The 17,278-nt window shown below is 43.2% G+C and overlaps 1 protein-coding gene across 4 annotated transcripts in view; it reads right to left on the bottom strand.

Moving 5' to 3' along the window:
- Window positions 1-17,278, bottom strand: part of LOC139268795 (breakpoint cluster region protein) — a 905,198-nt gene that overhangs the window by 320,291 nt on the left and 567,629 nt on the right. For all 4 annotated transcript variants that reach the window (XM_070887498.1, XM_070887499.1, XM_070887500.1 and 1 more), the window contains 3 exons: window positions 12,423-12,483; window positions 11,698-11,750; window positions 7,696-7,836 (listed from right to left, as the gene is read on the bottom strand). In XM_070887498.1, coding sequence (XP_070743599.1) covers window positions 7,696-7,836; window positions 11,698-11,750; window positions 12,423-12,483 — 255 coding nt within the window. The remainder of the gene's footprint in view (window positions 1-7,695; window positions 7,837-11,697; window positions 11,751-12,422; window positions 12,484-17,278) is intronic.

Below are 17,278 nucleotides of genomic sequence, written 5' to 3'. Positions count from 1 at the left end.
ACATATCCATGCCATCACTAAGACCGCTGTTTCCAACTCTGTAACATCTCCCGGCACCGCCCTGCCTCAGCTCATCTGCTGGTGAAACCCTCATCCATGCCTTTATTACCTCTAGACTTGACTACTCCAACCCACTCCTGGCTGGCCTCCCACTTTCTACTCTCCGTAAACTTGAGGTTATCCAAAACTCTGCTGCCCATGTCCTAACTCACACCAAGTCCCGTTCATCCGTCACCCCATACTTGATGACCTGCATGGCTTCTGATTAAGTAATACCTCAATTAAAAAATTCTCCTGAGTTCCCTCCCTAAACCTCTCCGCATCTCTACCTCTGTTTCCTCCTTTAAGGTGCTCCTTAAATCCTACCTCTTGACCAAGCCTCTGGTCATCTGTCCTAATATCTTATGTAGCTAGGTGTCAAATTTTGTTCGCTAACGCTTGGGACATTTTACTAATGAAAGGCACTATATAAATCCAGGTTACTGTTGGATAATAATAATAACTTTTATTTATATGTTTAGCATCTTTAACGTAGTAAAACGTCTCAAGGCGCTTCACACCAATTTTACAACACGTTAGATACTGACCATTGAGGGAGAGAGAGAAAAAACAGGAGAAGGAAGTGTGAATGGAGGTTAAAGGCCCGGGTCTGAAGCAGCAGCCAAAATGCGCACGCAGATCGACACAGGCGAAAAAACAAAAAAAAAATTAAATTACATTGTAAATAATACAATAAATAAGGAGTATACAATAGTAAAATCAGTATGATAAAGATTAATTATTATTAAACAAAATTAAATATATACCATAATTATAAATTAAGTTAAAATTAGAAAATCAGCAATGGAAGCAAATTAAATCAGTTATTAGCTTTCTTTAAGATTCATTCCCTGTCCAGTGATTCAATCAATATGGAAGAACCAATTACCGTCCTCCATCCTTGTGATGTCAGAATTGTATTACTTTTTATTTCTCATTTTGTCCCCTTGACAGGACCTGTAATAGCTCCAGACTCGAGCTGCCTCCGTTGTCATGGAGACGCTTATGTTTAAAACTCCTTTCAGCTGCTCCAGGCTCGCGCTGCCTCCGTTGTCAGAAAGACGCTTATGTTTAAAAATATGGGTTCCTGAATATGTCATGACATCACTACATATAAAAGGTAGGTGGGTGCTGGAGGAAATGTGTCTTCTGGTCACTATGGTTGCCTGGAACTTGTTTCATTGCCTTTAGAAGTCGGAGAAGCGTTTCCATTCATTAGCTTAGGGCCTTTTTTTTGCCTCCCAGGATATTGTGTGCCTGGTTGGTGGGGTCAGAGTGGGGAGGGGCCGGGCAGGGAGGGGTGTGATGGTGTTCATAAGTTACACCATGACAATATGGGACTAGCTGGATAAAACAGCTAGATTTCTCCTGCTTTGATAAGTCAGAGTGGGATTGAACTTGGGACCTTCCTGGTCTATATGGCTCAGCTACTTGCCTACTCTGTTGCTCTGCATTGTGCTGGGGGAGGCCGGGGAGCTAGAAGCCTGTATTTCTTCAGTTATACCATAACTTACTTTTCAAACACAATCTAAATCAGGTCTGATTCACATAAAACTTCAGGCTGAGTAATTTCCACATCTGTTAGCACAGTGTAAAATTATATTTCCAAAGTTATTATGGATACATTTAAACTTTACAAATCTTTAATTTTGAATATCCTAAAATTGAAGCACAATGCTATTTATTTTGTCTATTTTACCTTCATCCACCTTAGCAGAATAATTTGGTAGACTGGCACTTTATTCAGAAAAATATTTTATTTCATGAAACCCTAACCCTATCTACACAAAAGAGAGAGACGATGCAGACATTGTAGTTAAGGAGGATGAGTGTGAAATATTAGATGAGATAGTGAGAGAAGTATTAAGAGGCTCAGCATCTTTGAAAGTAGATAAAATCACCAGGCCCAGATGAAATGCATCCCAGGTTGTTCAGAGTGACCTTGACTTCAGCATGTGCCTCGTGTGAGTCTGTACTGCAGGGACAGGACTTTACAAGGAAGGTCCTATTTCCCCTAGCAGAGAGGTTAATAACCAGAGAACATCGATTTAAAGTAATGAGTAAAGGGGAGATGAGGAGTACTTTTTTCACCCAGAGGGTGGTGGGAGTCTGGAACTCACTGCCTGAAAGGGTGGTAGAGGTAGAAATGCTCACATTTAAAAAGTACTTGGATATGCACCTGAAGTGCTGTAACATGCAGGGCTACGGAGTAAGAGCTGGAAAGTGGGATTAGGCTGGATAGCTCTTTTTCGACTGGCACAGACACGATGGGTCAAATGGCCTTCTCTGTGTCATAAATCTCTTTGATTCTATGAAACCCCCAAGAGGTTTAATCTAGGTGCATGCTTAAAAAAAAAGCAAAGTAGAATTTTTTCTCACAAGGAACAAATTCCAATAGCAATCCAAAAGTTTTGTCATTTTGTATAAACTTCCTGCAGTGAATCACTACCAGATTAAAGAATAATGGGAAATGTCTCCCACGCTGCCCACCTGACCTTCTGTCATCATTTCCCCACATCAAAAGTCCCAAGCAGTGACTCAGCAAGTTTTCTCCCAGACCAGTGCTAGTTCTCAGCATATTACTTCTCATATTAACAATATTTTTGGGGGAAAAGGGGAATATTTACCATGTTGAGGGGACGGTGTGTTGAACAGCAGCACAATAGGTTTTTAAACACAAAGCCATGTTTAAAACACAACTAACAAAATGGCAACGTTCAATTATCAGCATAAGGAAAAACTTTATAGGGTGACGATGCCTTGTTATTTCTTAAGCTAAGATGACAACTACTGAACTCCAACATACCCCATGTAGTCATAAGATATGGGTTAATATGCTTGTGAACTTTTGCCACTCAAAGAGTCCTACTTATAGAGCAATTTTTGTGCACTTTATTGGCAAAATATCTTCACAATATTGGCACAGCTTCATACTTTCAGTGCGAAGTAATCCCTCTAAACAGGCAAGTTTAAAAAAACGTCGTCCTTTGAGAAGATATATAAACATAACAGACTTTGTGTCTCCTGCTGCCATTTTGGATCTCTGCAGTCATCAGACACAGAAGTCAGCAGTGAGTAACTCCAGAGGGAATAATACAACAACTTTCCTTTCATTCTGCCTGCTGGTTGGGAAACATCCTAGCCAGGAAATATCCAGAATATGAACAGATGCTTGCATTTACATCCTAATGGATATCACAGGTGGAAGTAGGGACCGGATCAGCTGACAAATGCAGAGACTCGAGGTGTGGTAGGTGTTAAAAGAAAGAAAGCAGCAGAGAAGGATGAGGAACAGAAATTACGTTAAAATTAACGGGGGTAGGTGAGAGTATAAAATACTGCCTGCCCCGCCCTGCCATATACAAGTCCTGAGATGATTCATTCAGATAATATGAATCATGGCAAAATAGATCATTCCAACTCGGTACATATTGGAAGTGGATGCTGGCAGGCTGACTTGAAACGGAGAGGGTAAGTTCACATCCTGATCTGGCTACTAAAGCATTTAATTGTAAGTATGATTTATATGCAACAGCTCAATGTAGTTTGCATGGAAATTGTGACACTTTCTCAGCTGATGCATTCTGCTATGAACAGCCTTAAACAAAAAAAGCCAAAATGACCCGATGCCAGAGAATCACCTGCAACAGCTTCTCTTCCCGTCCCCGAATCATTATCTCTGGGGTCCCCCAAGGATTGATCCTTGGCCCTCAGCTACATGTTGCCCCTTAGCGACATCATCCGGAAACACAGCATCAGTTTCCACATGTACGCTGATGACACCCAGCCCTACCTCACCACCATTTCTCTCGACCCCTCCACAGTCTCTAAATTGTCAGACTGCTTGTCCGACATTCAGTTCTGGATGAGCAGAAATTTTCTTCAATTGGTTATTGGGTCCCCGCCATAAACTCCATTCCGTAGCCACCGACTCCATCCCTCTCCCTAACTGCTGTCTGAGGTTGAATCGGACTGTTCGCAAATTGGGGTCATATTTGACCCTGAAATGAGCTTTCGACCACATATCCGCAGCATAACTAAGACCGCCTATTTCCACCTCCGTAACATTGCCCGTCTCCACCCCTGCCTCAGCCCATCCACTGCTGAAACTCTCATCCATGCCTTGGTTACCTCTAGACTTGACTATTCCAAAACTCAGCTGCCCGTGTCCTAACTCGCACCAAGTCCGGCTCACCCATCACCCCTGTGCTCGCTGACCTTCATTGGCTTCCGGTTAAGCAACGCCTCGATTTCAAAATTCTCATCCTTATTTTCAAATCCCTCCATGGCCTCACCTCACCCCTCCCTCTGTAATCTTCTCCAGCTTCACAACTCCCCCCGCCACCCTCCCCCCCCCCCCACCCCCGACATGTCTGTGCTCCTCTAATTCTGCCCTCCTGAGCATCCCTGATTATAATCGCTCAACCATTGGTGGCCATGCCTTCTGTTGCCTGGGTCCCAAGCTCTGGAACAGTCTGCCTAAACTTCTCCCTCTCTCTTTCCTCCTTCAAGACGCTCCTTAAAACCTACCTCTGTGACCAAGCTTTTGGTCACCTGCTCTAATTTCTACTCGTGCGGCTCGGTGTCAAATTTTTATCGCATAATACTTCTGTGAAGCACCTTGGGTCGTTTCACTATGTTAAATGCGCTATATAAATACAAGTTGTTGTTGTAAGTTGTCGATGCTAAAGTGTCCCCTGCAGTAATCTTTGCCGAGCAATATCAACACTACAAGTGGGCTGTGTAGTTGCCCCAGGTAAGATTCAGACTGCTTTTCAGGGCGAGCCTGAATGCAGTAAAAACGGATCCCTCTGTTATCTACTGCACACAAATACATAAGGTTAAAATACACAAAATTAGTAACACTGTATGATCATTCTCAGCTTCAAAAAGACATTTCAATTGAATTTGGTCAACTGGTGAAATACTCTATGCCCATTACCAGGAATTGAATGTAAAAGAGTTGCAGAGCTTTAATTGATCACTCACATATGCATGTTATATTTTAGATGTTATACTATTGCCACAGTACAGGACTGAATTAAAAATCTCGTTCAAACTAAGCAGCTGTCATGATAGCTCAGTGGGTCAATGCACTGCCCATGAGCTATTGAGTCATACAGACCAGAAGATCTAAAGCGCAATCATAGTCTGTGACAAGTTCGCTGATCAGACAAGGCAGCAGTTGGGATACTACATTGGCTTGAGAGCTACTCAAGAAAAAAAGAATGGCAGTGTTGCCTCACTTGCTATCCAACAAGTCCTGCTGCTGGCCAATAATTATTCATGACAGGAACTGTCCCATCACCATTGAATATCTTGCCAACACTAAAGTCAGAACTTTTATAGGGAGGTGGGGAGAGGAAATATGAACTAAAGAAACAGCTGCAATTCCTTTGAATATCCCTACTCATCCATAGATTTCCATTATTTTTAAAATGCATGGCAACAATGAAATGTGAAACTTTTCTCAAATACAAGGAACAAGGGTAATGTTCACGATACAATCTTTAAAAGTCCGAGCACATCAACTATGAAACCAAAGAAAGGTGCCTTGCAACAGTTCGCTATAACAAAATCATTCTCAAACCATTCTTGAGTTATATTTCTCTTATCTTTACAGCAACCAGATGGAGGGCCATACACAGATACAACTGTACCCCTTTCTCCAAACTCCCTTTATAACTCTCTGCTATTACCAGCTAACTCCTGGATGCAGCCTAGACCCAGTGGAAGGGGCAATGTATAACAAAACTGGAGAGATGCAGTAAAATTGCCTTAAAGTTATGCACATATAGAACTTTAATATTCTGGCAGAAATATTTTCTCCTGAATACACAATCAGATTTTAATGTATGTTGTTAAAAGTTTGGTAGCCAAGCTAGATGGTCATAAGGAGCATTTGTGTTAGAGATAAGGGCCCCAAGTTTCCACACGCGGCAAAACAGGTGCCCCTCCGAGCTGGGCGCCCGTTTTTCGCGCCGAAAACGGCGCCTGAAAAAAAACGCGCTATTCTCGAGCGCTTTGCAGCTCGATGTCAGCTTGGCGCGGCGTCCAGGGGGCGGAGCCTACCACTCGCGCCGATTTTGTAAGTAGGAGGGGGCGGGTACCATTTAAATGAGTTTTTTTCGTGCCGGCAACCCTGCGCGTGCGCGTTGGAGCGTTCGCGCACGCGCAGTGTGAACGAAACATTGGCACTCGGCCATTTTTGTAGTTCTTTGTAGCTGTTCAATTTTTAACATTTTTGAATAAAAGCACATTGCCCTTCCATGATCAGCACTGAGGCTTCTTGCAGCAGTGAGAAGGCTGCAGGAAGCCTCAGAAGTTGAGGCAGCCGTTTCCCGACGGGCCCGACCGACGGCAGGGGGGCCTCCCCCCCCGCCGTCAGGAATGGCTGCCTCAACTTCTGAGGCTTCCTGCAACCTGAAGCACTTTCACACAGGTAGGAACATGGTTTATTTAATCTTTTCTTTGCTTATAAATTTTTATTCAGGTTGGAATTATTTGTATAATATTTGTATAAGTATAACTAAGGATTTATTGTAGAATGTAATGACTTCCCTTCCCCCATCCCCTGCCCCCCCCTCCCCCACCTCGTTCCCGACGCCTAATTTGTAACCTGCGCCTGATTTTTTAATGTGTAGACAAGGTTTTTTCAGGCCTACAAAAATCTTCACTTGCTCCATTCTAAGTTAGTTTGGAGTACGTTTTCACTGGAAACTCTCAAATCAGGCGTCAGTGGCTGGACACGCCCCCTTTTGAAAAAAAAATTCTGTTCCAAAGTGAAACTGTTCTACCTGACTAGAACTGCAGAAAACTTAAATGTGGAGAGTTGCGATTTCTAAGATACTCCGTTCTCCACCAGTTGCTCCTAAAAATCAGGAGCAAATCATGTGGAAACTTGGGGCCAAGATGTTGATGTTTCTCGCACCAGTGACTGCATGTACAGATTATATAAATAATCCAAACTGTAAAGAGATGTCAAAAGTCAACCACCAAAGCCCAAACAGAATATCATGCATGCGGCCCTTATAGTCAGTACAGCAGACTTGTAAGCATTGAACACACATGACAAAGATTTCTCTCTGTGAGAAAGGTACAAATCAGTTTGGGTTCAACATATTCTCACTGGATTCCATTTATATCTGCTATATTAACTTTATTTAGCTTTGTGGCTGAAAGAGATGGCTGATGTTTTACGAACAGGAGTAAACAGTATGTACCGATCCTTACAAAAGCAAATTTAATAAAGACTCCTGATAATTCAAAGTTGTTTTAACAAAAAAAAAATCGAATTAAATGATAATTTGAATTAACTGACTTAACATTCTGTGTATACCGCAGTCCAAATCATTGTGTCATCTATTCATGAAAAATATGTATTTCCTACATTACAACAGTGACTTCACTTCAAAACTACTTCATTGGCTGTAAAGTGCCTTGGGACATCCGGTGGTCGTGAAAGGTGCTATATAAATGCAAGTTTTTCATTTTTTTCTTTATTGTGCATTGAACACTGTTAAATAAGAGGTTGTGATGTACCTTTTATGAGATAACACGCTTCCATTTGGGAGCAATTGCATCTAGTTATCAAAATAAAGTTACCAGAATGAGCTACAGATTTACTTATACTCGCAGGGTGACAGAGAAACTCACCTCGCCTTTCTTTACAGTCATAGACTGTCTCCTGGGAGTGATCTCTTCATTAATGCTGGACAGGAAGTTCTGTGAAATACGGAGAGCATCTTGTAGCAAAGGATGATCTGGGTGATTGACTGGTGTGTGTTTTAACAAATCCTACAGGAACACAAGATAGTCATTCAGATTGCTTGGAACAGGATCAAAAGGCAGCTGCATTTCTGCTCAAACATAAGCTAATCTATTGCAATCCGATGTAGAGCTTACTAAAATTACAAGATACCTCATTTATGTTACAGTCAGTATTGCAAACGGGGTCCAGGTGGCTGAAGACATGATGCCAAAGGTGAGGCGAAGGGAGGGGCATGGACAAGAAGCCAGAGTTAGAGGAATGGAGAGTTCGAGGGGAGGGGTTGTACAGCTGAAGGAAGTTGCAGAGATGGAGATGGGCAAGGCCATGAAGGGATATAAATACAAGGATGAGGTGTTGGGGAAACTGGGAGGCGGGAGCTAATATAGATCAACGAGGACAGGGTGATGTGTGAGCGGAACTTAATGCGGGATAGGATACTGGCAACAGAGTGTTGGATGAACTGAAGTTTACAGAGGGTGGAACATGGCAGGCCGGCCAAGAGATCATTGGGATAATCAAATCTGGAGGTGACAAAGGCATGGATGAGGGTTTCAACAGCAGTTGGACTGAGGTAGGGGTGAAAAATGAAAATTTATATATATTAATGACTTACAGGGCACAATTTCAAAATTTGCAGATGACACAAAACTTGGAAATATAGTGAACAGTGAGGAGGATAGTGATAGACTTCAAGAAGACAGACAGGTGGAATGGGTGGACATGTAGTAGATGAAATTTAACGCAGAAAAGTACAAAGTGATACATTTTGGTAGGAAGAATGAGGAGAGGCAATATAAACTAAAGGGTACAATTCTAAAGGGGGTGCATGAACAGAGAGACCTGGGGGTATATGTGTGAAAATCATTGAAGGTGGCAGGGCAGGTTGAGAAAGCGGTTAAAAAAGCATACGGGATACTGGGCTTCGTAAACAGAAGCATAGAGTACAAAAGCAAGGAAGTTATGATGAACCTTTATAAAACACTGGTCCAGCCTCAACGGGAGTATTGTGTTCAATTCTGGGCACCGCATTTTAGGAAGGATGTGAAGGCTTTAGAGAGAGTGCAGAAAAGATTTACAAGAATAGTTCTAAGGATGAGGAACTTCAGTTACGTGTTTAGACTGGAGAAGCTGGGGTTGTTCTCATTAGAGCAGAGAAGGTTGAGAGGAGATTTGATCGAGGTGTTCAAAATCATGAGGGTTCTAGACAGAGTAGATAGAGAGAAACTGTTCCCATTGGTGGAAGGGTCGAGAACCAGAGGACACAGATTTAAGGTGATTGGCAAAAGAACCAAAAGCGACATGAGGAAAAACATTTTTTTGCAGCGAGCGGTTAGGATCTGGAATGCACTGTCTGAAAGGGTGGTGGAGGCAGACTCAATCGTGGCTTTCAGAAGGGAATTGGATAAGTACCTGAAGGGGAAACATTTGCAGGATTCCAGGGATAGGGCGGGAGTGGGACTGGCTGAAGTGCTCTTGCAGAGAGCCAGCACGGGCTCGACGAGCCAAATGGCCTCCTTCTGTACTGTAACCATTCTATGATTCTAAAATGACAATGTTACGGAGGTGGAAGTTAACAGTCTTTTTAATGGAGAAGATAAGCGGTGGGAAGCTCAGCTCAGCTTGGGTTGAAAAGGATGCCAAGGTTGCGAAGAGACTGGTCCTGCTTGAGACAGTGGCTGGGAAGGGGATCGAATTGGTGGTATGGGTACAGAGTTTGTGGCGGGGGCCAAAGATGACAGCCTTGGTCTTCCCAATGGTTAACTCTAGAAAATTACACATCATCCAAGACTGAATGTTATACAGGCAGTTTGAGAACAGAGTGCAGTGAAGAGAGATGGTGAAAAGGTACAGCATGTGGAAATTGACACCCATCTGTAGATGATGTGCCAAGGAACACCACGTGGATGAGGAAGAGATGGGGGCCAAGGATAGATCCTTGGGGGCTCTGTACATAACTGTGTGGGGACAAGGAGAGAAACCAATGCTGGAGATACTTTGGCTGAGATTGAATAGGTAAGTGTGCAATAAAGAAGGGTAGTCCCACAGAGCTTGATAACGGAGCATGCAATGCATACATTAAAATTGTGTGGGTACAGACAACCAAGTTTTTAGATTTAGATTTCTGTAGTTCCAATAAGAGTTAGTGTGCAAGCAGGGACAATCAGCAAGTTAAAGAAAAACAAATGAATGAAAGAAGGAACATGTCAGGTAGTACAGGGGTGGGGAGGTTCAGTCTCAAGTCTATTCCTTGTTAATTTTGGCAATACATTTGTACAGATTCACAAACACATTGGTATCAGCATAAACCAACGCAACTGGCTTCTGTTAGTGACAATTTTGAACAGTGAGAAATACAGAAACAATGTATTCTCTGCCTTCTCACACTCCTACTGTTAATCCGTCTCTGCATATTACGATGTTATGTTAAATGTTACATATTTGTACACCCTTTGATGAGTCTTCAGCTGTTGCACATGAAGCTTGTTGAGCTTTGTTATACAGTAATTGGTCAATTGCACAGAACACCAGGCACACATTACTATGAGATGGTTAACATCTCAAACAACAGATACTATAAATTGATATAGTGCCTAATCATTGCCTAATCTAAATTTACTGTAAGAGTTCTCAAGGATTATTTTGACCAGGAGGAGGAAGTCTCAGTCTGCTCCACTCTTACAACTTTTTAGCATTGATGTGAAACCAAATTGCTTCACACCAATGCTACAACTGTAGCGAAAATGCACCTTTACTGTAAGACCATGCTTTGGAGAGCTATTTCCAACCTTTTCATTTTTATTCTCCAATCTGTGGGTAACCATTTGTTTCCAGCACAAAGAGAAGATGCAAAAACAAATAATATCTATGAATGATCAAGGTGCTGATTTCTTTTTCTCAAAACTTTATAAAATATAGACAATGGGAGGGCAAAAGGCAGAGAATATATCATCACCCTGAAAAGGATGACGCACATGACTCATGGCGCACTCATTTCCAATAGAAAACTGAAGCAACTTGTAAATCTCAGCACATGCTTGTCGCACTCTTACTGTCACTCCTGAACAGCCTGGCTCTAATTTTACGATTATGTCCTCTTGTTCACATAGAAACATAGAAACATAGAAAATAGGTGCAGGAGCAGGCCATTCAGCCCTTCTAGCCTGCACCGCCATTCAATGAGTTCATGGCTGAACATGAAACTTCAGTACCCCCTTCCTGCTTTCTCGCCATAACCCTTGATCCCCCGCGTAGTAAGGACTTCATCTAACTCCCTTTTGAATATATTTAGTGAATTGGCCTCAACTACATCAGTGGAAATGGTTTCTCTGTATCTACCCTATTGACTCCTTTTACCATTAACATCTCGATTAGATCACCCCTCGAGCGAATACAAGCCTAGTCTATGCAGTCTGTCCTCATAATTGAACCCTCTAAGCCCTGGTATCATTCTGGTGAGTCTGTGGCGCACCCCTTCCAAAGCCAATCTATCCTTCCTGAGGTGTGGTGCCCAGAACTGAACACAGTGCTCCAGATGGAGTCTGACCAAGGCTCTATATAATTAAAAGATCAGTTTCTCTCCTTTATATTATTAATAACTAATTAACTATATACAAAGATACAGAACTCCAACAAAGAATGCTTTCAAAGATTCTATTTTACTAGCAAAGCATTCCAGTGTACAAGTTCTTACTATCCGTCAGTATCTGCCTATTATAACCCCATGAACAGTCATTACACATACATTTGTTCAAAATAATTTCAGTTCACAGTAGAACTCTTGCTATAAATGCTATCACTGACTGCAAATGAAGAGCACTGGCAATAATGTGAAGAAGTGACATGGATTGATATATTAGTAGTTTGTTGCTTGGCATTGCTGGACTTACATGGAGAACAAGTGTGCTTCGGGTGACCCGGTCAACAGGTTTATATAGGAGGGCTGGTGAAAAAGAGAACAATGAAATAAGCAAGATATTAGACAAGGACAACATTTGAGAAAAAATAGATAAACATTCTTAAAATACAATTTCCTGGATCTATTTTACTCTGCACTTCATTTTCATCAATATATAATTTTCTAATTTTCTCCATTCCTGTTGCTGGGGTACCATTCCACAGACACTGGCAACCCTCTGGTGCCTTGTCCAAGTGGCCATTCTTCACACATGAGCCTAGACAATGAGTGTTGGCAGGTTATCTGACCATGGAGGGCATCATAGTCAAACTCACTGCTGTCTTTACCCAGTAGCCACAGGCACACACTTTTCAGTGATCGGAAACAGGAATACTGGCAAACTGCAGTACAGTCTGAAGTAAGTGAAAGTGTAAAAGGGATGATAGCAACACAGATCATGAACACATCCAGTGACTGGTACTATAGTATATTTTTCCCACATGAGAAATGTATATTGTGAGCAGGAAGTTATCCACAGTCTTATTTCACTCATTTCTGTAGCTCCCTGTTTGAGGGCTAGAAGATTTGAGGGAATCAAGTAGGACAGCAGCTCTAACTGGGTTTCAAAATGGTTCCAATGACAAAAGTCACATTTAATAATTATTACTTTCAAGTTAGTTACCACTTTTATTTCTTAGAAAATCTGGAATGCTCTACCTTCCAGAGAGTTCTTTGTGTTTTGATCTTTCAAGTCTTTCGTACTCCTGACCTTCAAATTCTGAAATAAAAATAAGAACATGCTTTTAACAGTTAGATGGAAAAGCACTAGAAGATGGGTAGCGTTGATGTTGGAAGGAAAGATGGTAACCACAACTGGGAAAGTTAACAGCAATGGGTGAAAAGGGTGAAATAAACACCACACAATTTCAATTACGAGTTAATCTCTCATGGCATTAATCAGAGAGAAAGAGAGAGACACAAAGATGCACTTCTAAAAACCATCACAGAATAGCACTGTTTGCGGAGGTCTCATAGCCAGCATACAGCAGGTAACATACGCACTACACACGTCCCAGGCAATGGCTAGCTTGAACAAGAGAAAGCCCAGCCATCTCCTCCTGATCTTCAATGGCATCACCACTGTCAAGTTCACCATCATCAACATCTTGGGAGTCAACACTGACCAAAAGCTGAACTGGGCGAGCCATATCAATACCGTGGCTACAAGAGCATGGTAGAATTGGGTTGCCAACTCTGGTTGGACGATTCTGGGTAGTTTCAACAAATGACTTTGTGCCTCTAACTGTTCCACTCCCACACTCCTATCATTGGTTGCCTGATACATCTATCTTGCAGCACACTACCGTTCCACACCAATTGCTAAGCGATCAGACTCTTCGCTCCCCAATGGATGGTTTTTGATAGTCAGTAACACAGACTGTTTCCCCATTCCCAGTATTTTTATAACTAACAAACAAAAGTGTCAAGCAAAATGAAAAAAAAAACGACTGGTTGCTTTCAGTAGCATCTGAGAGATAAATCTTTAATTTGTGCAGACTTCATGACAATGCTGGAGGTTTGGTTATTTTAGGGCAGAGGCCAAATACACTGTGACAATTGGCTCACCTCATAACTCCTCTCAGTCTATCCACCACACCAGAAGGCTCAACTCGGTAGCGTTATGGAATACTCACTATGGGGTCAAGTTCCGGGCCGTGCCTAGAACGGCGCAGCCCTGACATGGTCACCCGTTTTTCGCGACTCAAAGTGTGACAAAAATGTACCTTGCAATTCTCGGGCTCCCTGCATGTCCCTCGGAGCGCGGCGCTGCGCGCAGACATCAGCAGGGGGCAGAGCCACAGAGTCGCGCCGATTCTGCAAGTGCAGGGGGGCGGGGCTAAGTCAAATGAGAGAACGTCGTGCCGGCAGCCCTGCGCGTGCACGTTGGAGCGCGTGCGCACGCGCAGTAGCCCATAAACATTGGCACTCGGCCATTTTTAAAGGAACTTGTGCTGATTTGTATCATGGATTTCTGGAAAGGCTTGGGATTGAATTTTGGTGATTTTTTTGGTGTCTAAAGGAGTGCTTTTAGCAGTACTGTTGAAGAAATCACCTGCTGAAATCAGTGAGCGCTGCTTTTCACTGCTAAACTTCCAGAACAGATGCTGCATAGGTGCATGCAAAATAAAGACTGTGTTTTGAAAAATAAGAGTGTCAATTCAATACAGCAGTGGAACAATGTCCACCAAGAACAAAGAATTTCTTGCATGAGGAAGTGGAGTTATTAGTCAACGTCATTGAGCAGAGATGGCAGGAGCTAGATACCAGCAACTGAGGTTGCATAAAAGTGCCACCTAAAGAAATGAAGAAACGCTGGAACCAAGTTGCAAAAGATTACTGTGCAGTGGTGCATACCATGAGATCTGGAAGCCAGTGTAAAAAGAAATGGCACGACCTTGGTCAAGCAGTTTGTGTAATATTTTCATTTTTTAATGTAATCGTAATTGTAATGTGACTATGTGTATGTCCCACCCTGCAGAAAGACACACTCAGTAAAAAGTTATATTTTACTCTTTGCAGAAGAAATTGGCCCACAACAAAAGGGAAGCAACTCGAACAGGAGGAGGCGTGCCCAATCTGCATCCACTGACACCCTTGGAACAGAGGATAGCTGCCATGATAAGTCATACATGGAGAAAAGCAATCAGTACAGCACCATCTGGGCCTGCGCGCGAGGAAGAGGGCAAGTCCTGAAAATGCATCGTGGCCCTTCAAATCAACCTGCTGCCTGGCCTGCTAAGTGTGAGAGTACTTATGCCACTCATCCTGCCCCCTCCCTTGCTGTTAAACATTTGACTGTTCTGAGGTATTTTGCAGAACATGATGATGATGATGATGTTGTTGCCAACCCTGAGGATCCTGAAGATACAGAACAAGAACCAGTACAATCAGATGCAGACGATCCAGACTGGATGATGGCGGTGATGACTGAAATGTCTACAGAGGAGAGCTTCCAAATTAATGTTTATGAGCCCCCATTAAGGGGCATCAGAGTTTCAACCCCTTGCATAGGTTCTGGTTCCACCTTCCATGGTTTTGATTCCGACGTTGCGGGTCCCAGTGGTGCTGGTGATATAATGGAGCAGTTTATACCCATTCACCCACCATCCCAGCCCACGGCTCGCACTCGAGTGCTGCCGTCTGGAACACCGAGCGCCCCACCGTCCCAGCCCGCGCCTCTCTCTCTAGTACTGCCGTCTGCAACACCGAGCGTCCCACCATCCCAGCCCGCGCCTCCCAGTGTTGTGGTGCCGTTTGGAACACCGAACGTCCCACCATCCCTGCCCACGCCTGCCAGTGTAGTGGTGCCGCGAGGCAGACCGAGGCAGAGAAGGAGATTGGAGACACGCTCTCCTGAGATGCAGCGTGCAACAGATGCGGCTCAGGTTGTGGCATTGGGTATGGAGACCAATGAGCTTACCCGATCACTCATCGGTAGCGTCAGTGCTGTGGGTGAAGAGATGATGGTCCTGATGGGAGAAATAGCAGTAATGACACGGGAACTTAGGGAGGGAATGTCCGAGGGAGTGCAATCGACGGCACAGGCCGTCAGGGAGGGTATGCAAGTGATGGCACAGGCCGTCAGGGAGATAGCTGCTGCAATAAGGGCACACAACCCCGCCAATCAAATGACACCCCCATGAAAAAGTGAACATTCACTGAGATGTGGATGAGAGATGGTTGCAGCCTTTCTTTGCTGATTTTGTTCTTGTTCTTGATGCAGCTGTAGTAGCGTTTTTCAAATTGAACTTGTTTTGTAAGTTTTGTAACTTTACAACTAATAAGTGATCTTAGGGTTTTTAAGTGATATTATAGTGTAAATGCTCTCTCATTGTATCTTATTTAATTTTGCACCTAAAAAGTGATCCTGAAGTTTAAGTGATCTTAAGAGAGTGTAAGATTTTTCAATTTGAAATTGTTTTGTAACTTTTGTAACTTTACAACTTATAAGTGATCTTAGGGTTTTTAAGTGATCTTATCGTGTAACTTTTTGTAACTTATTTAATTTTGCACCTAAAAAGTGATCTTGAAGTTTAAGTGACCTTAAGAGTGTAAGATTTTTCACATTTAAATTGTTTTGTAACTTTACAAGTTTATAAGTGATCTTCAAGAATCATATTAAAAAGTAAAGTTTGATACAACAAATATTTTATTACAGTGACGTTAACTTTTCAATAAAATATTTTTTCATTAAAACTGAATCATGTTCCATTAACACAACACAACGTAGGAACAACTCCAAAGAATAAACATGTCCCTGCGCAACAGTGGTCGCAGAGCCCTCAGGCATCAGTAATTGAAGCGTTCAAGGATGAGCTGCTGGCACAGGGCTCAAGCAATTGTTAAAGGAGCATGATGGACGGCCCTCCTCTGACCTCGTGCTCCGGCATCTGGCACTTGCATGCTTTCCTGATCATCGTCATCATCCTCATCCAAAATACTATCATCAGGCACTGGACCCTCATGTGGGTCTTCTGGTTCCACTACCAGCCACTGCTGCCTCATGATGGCTAAGTTATGAAACATGCAGCACACAACAGTGAAGTGACCGACAATCTGAGGAGAGTATTGCAAGTGGCCTCCGGAATGGTCCAGGCGTCGGAATCGCTGTTTCAATATGCCAATGATCCTCTCAATGATGCTGCGCGTTGCAATGTGCGCCATTTTGTATTGACGGTCAGCTTCCGTCCGTGTCATGCGTAGGGGCGTCATGAACCAGGTGGTCAGGCCGTACCCTTTGTCTTCCAGTAGCCAACTCTGCCCTTCTGGCTGCTGCTCAAACATGTCAGATATAACGCTGTCGCGTAGGATGAACGCATCATAGAAACATAGAAAATAGGCCATTCGGCCCTTCAAGCCTGCACCGCCATTCAATAAAATCATGGCTGATCATTCCTTCAGTACCCCTTTCCTGCTTTCTCTCCATACCCCTTGATCCCCTTAACCGTAAGGGCCATATCTAACTCCCTCTTGAATATATCCAGTGAACTGGCATCAACAACTCTCCGCGGCAGGGAATTCCACAGGTTAACAACTCTCTGAGTGAAGAAGTTTCTCCTCATCTCAGTCCTAAATGGCCTACCCCTTATCCTAAGACTATGTCCCCTGGTTCTGGACTTCCCCAACATCGGGAACATTCTTCCCGCATCGATCCTGTCCAATACCATAAAAATCTTATATGTTTCTATGAGATCCCCTCTCATCCTTCTAAACTCCAGTGAATAAAGGCCCAGTTGATCCAGTCTCTCCTCATATGACAGCCCAGCCATCTCTGGAATCAGTCTGGTGAACCTTTGCTGCACTCCCTCAATAGCAAGAACGTCCTTCCTCAGACTAGGCATCATGGGTGCTGCCAGGCTATCTCGCATCGACTGACATGACACGCTGCTTGTCGTCACACACGAGTTGCACATTGATGGAATGGAAACCTTTTCTATTCCTGTACTGCTCGGAATCCTCCACAGGTGCTCGCAAGGCTATGTGGGTACAATCAATGCAGCCCTGTACCTTTG

Source organism: Pristiophorus japonicus, chromosome 8 (genome assembly GCF_044704955.1).
Source record: "Pristiophorus japonicus isolate sPriJap1 chromosome 8, sPriJap1.hap1, whole genome shotgun sequence".
In the NCBI taxonomy this organism is placed as follows: domain Eukaryota; kingdom Metazoa; phylum Chordata; class Chondrichthyes; family Pristiophoridae; genus Pristiophorus; species Pristiophorus japonicus.
The sequence above is the reverse complement of the archived record's forward strand: the minus strand, read 5'-3'. Positions and strand labels throughout refer to the sequence as shown.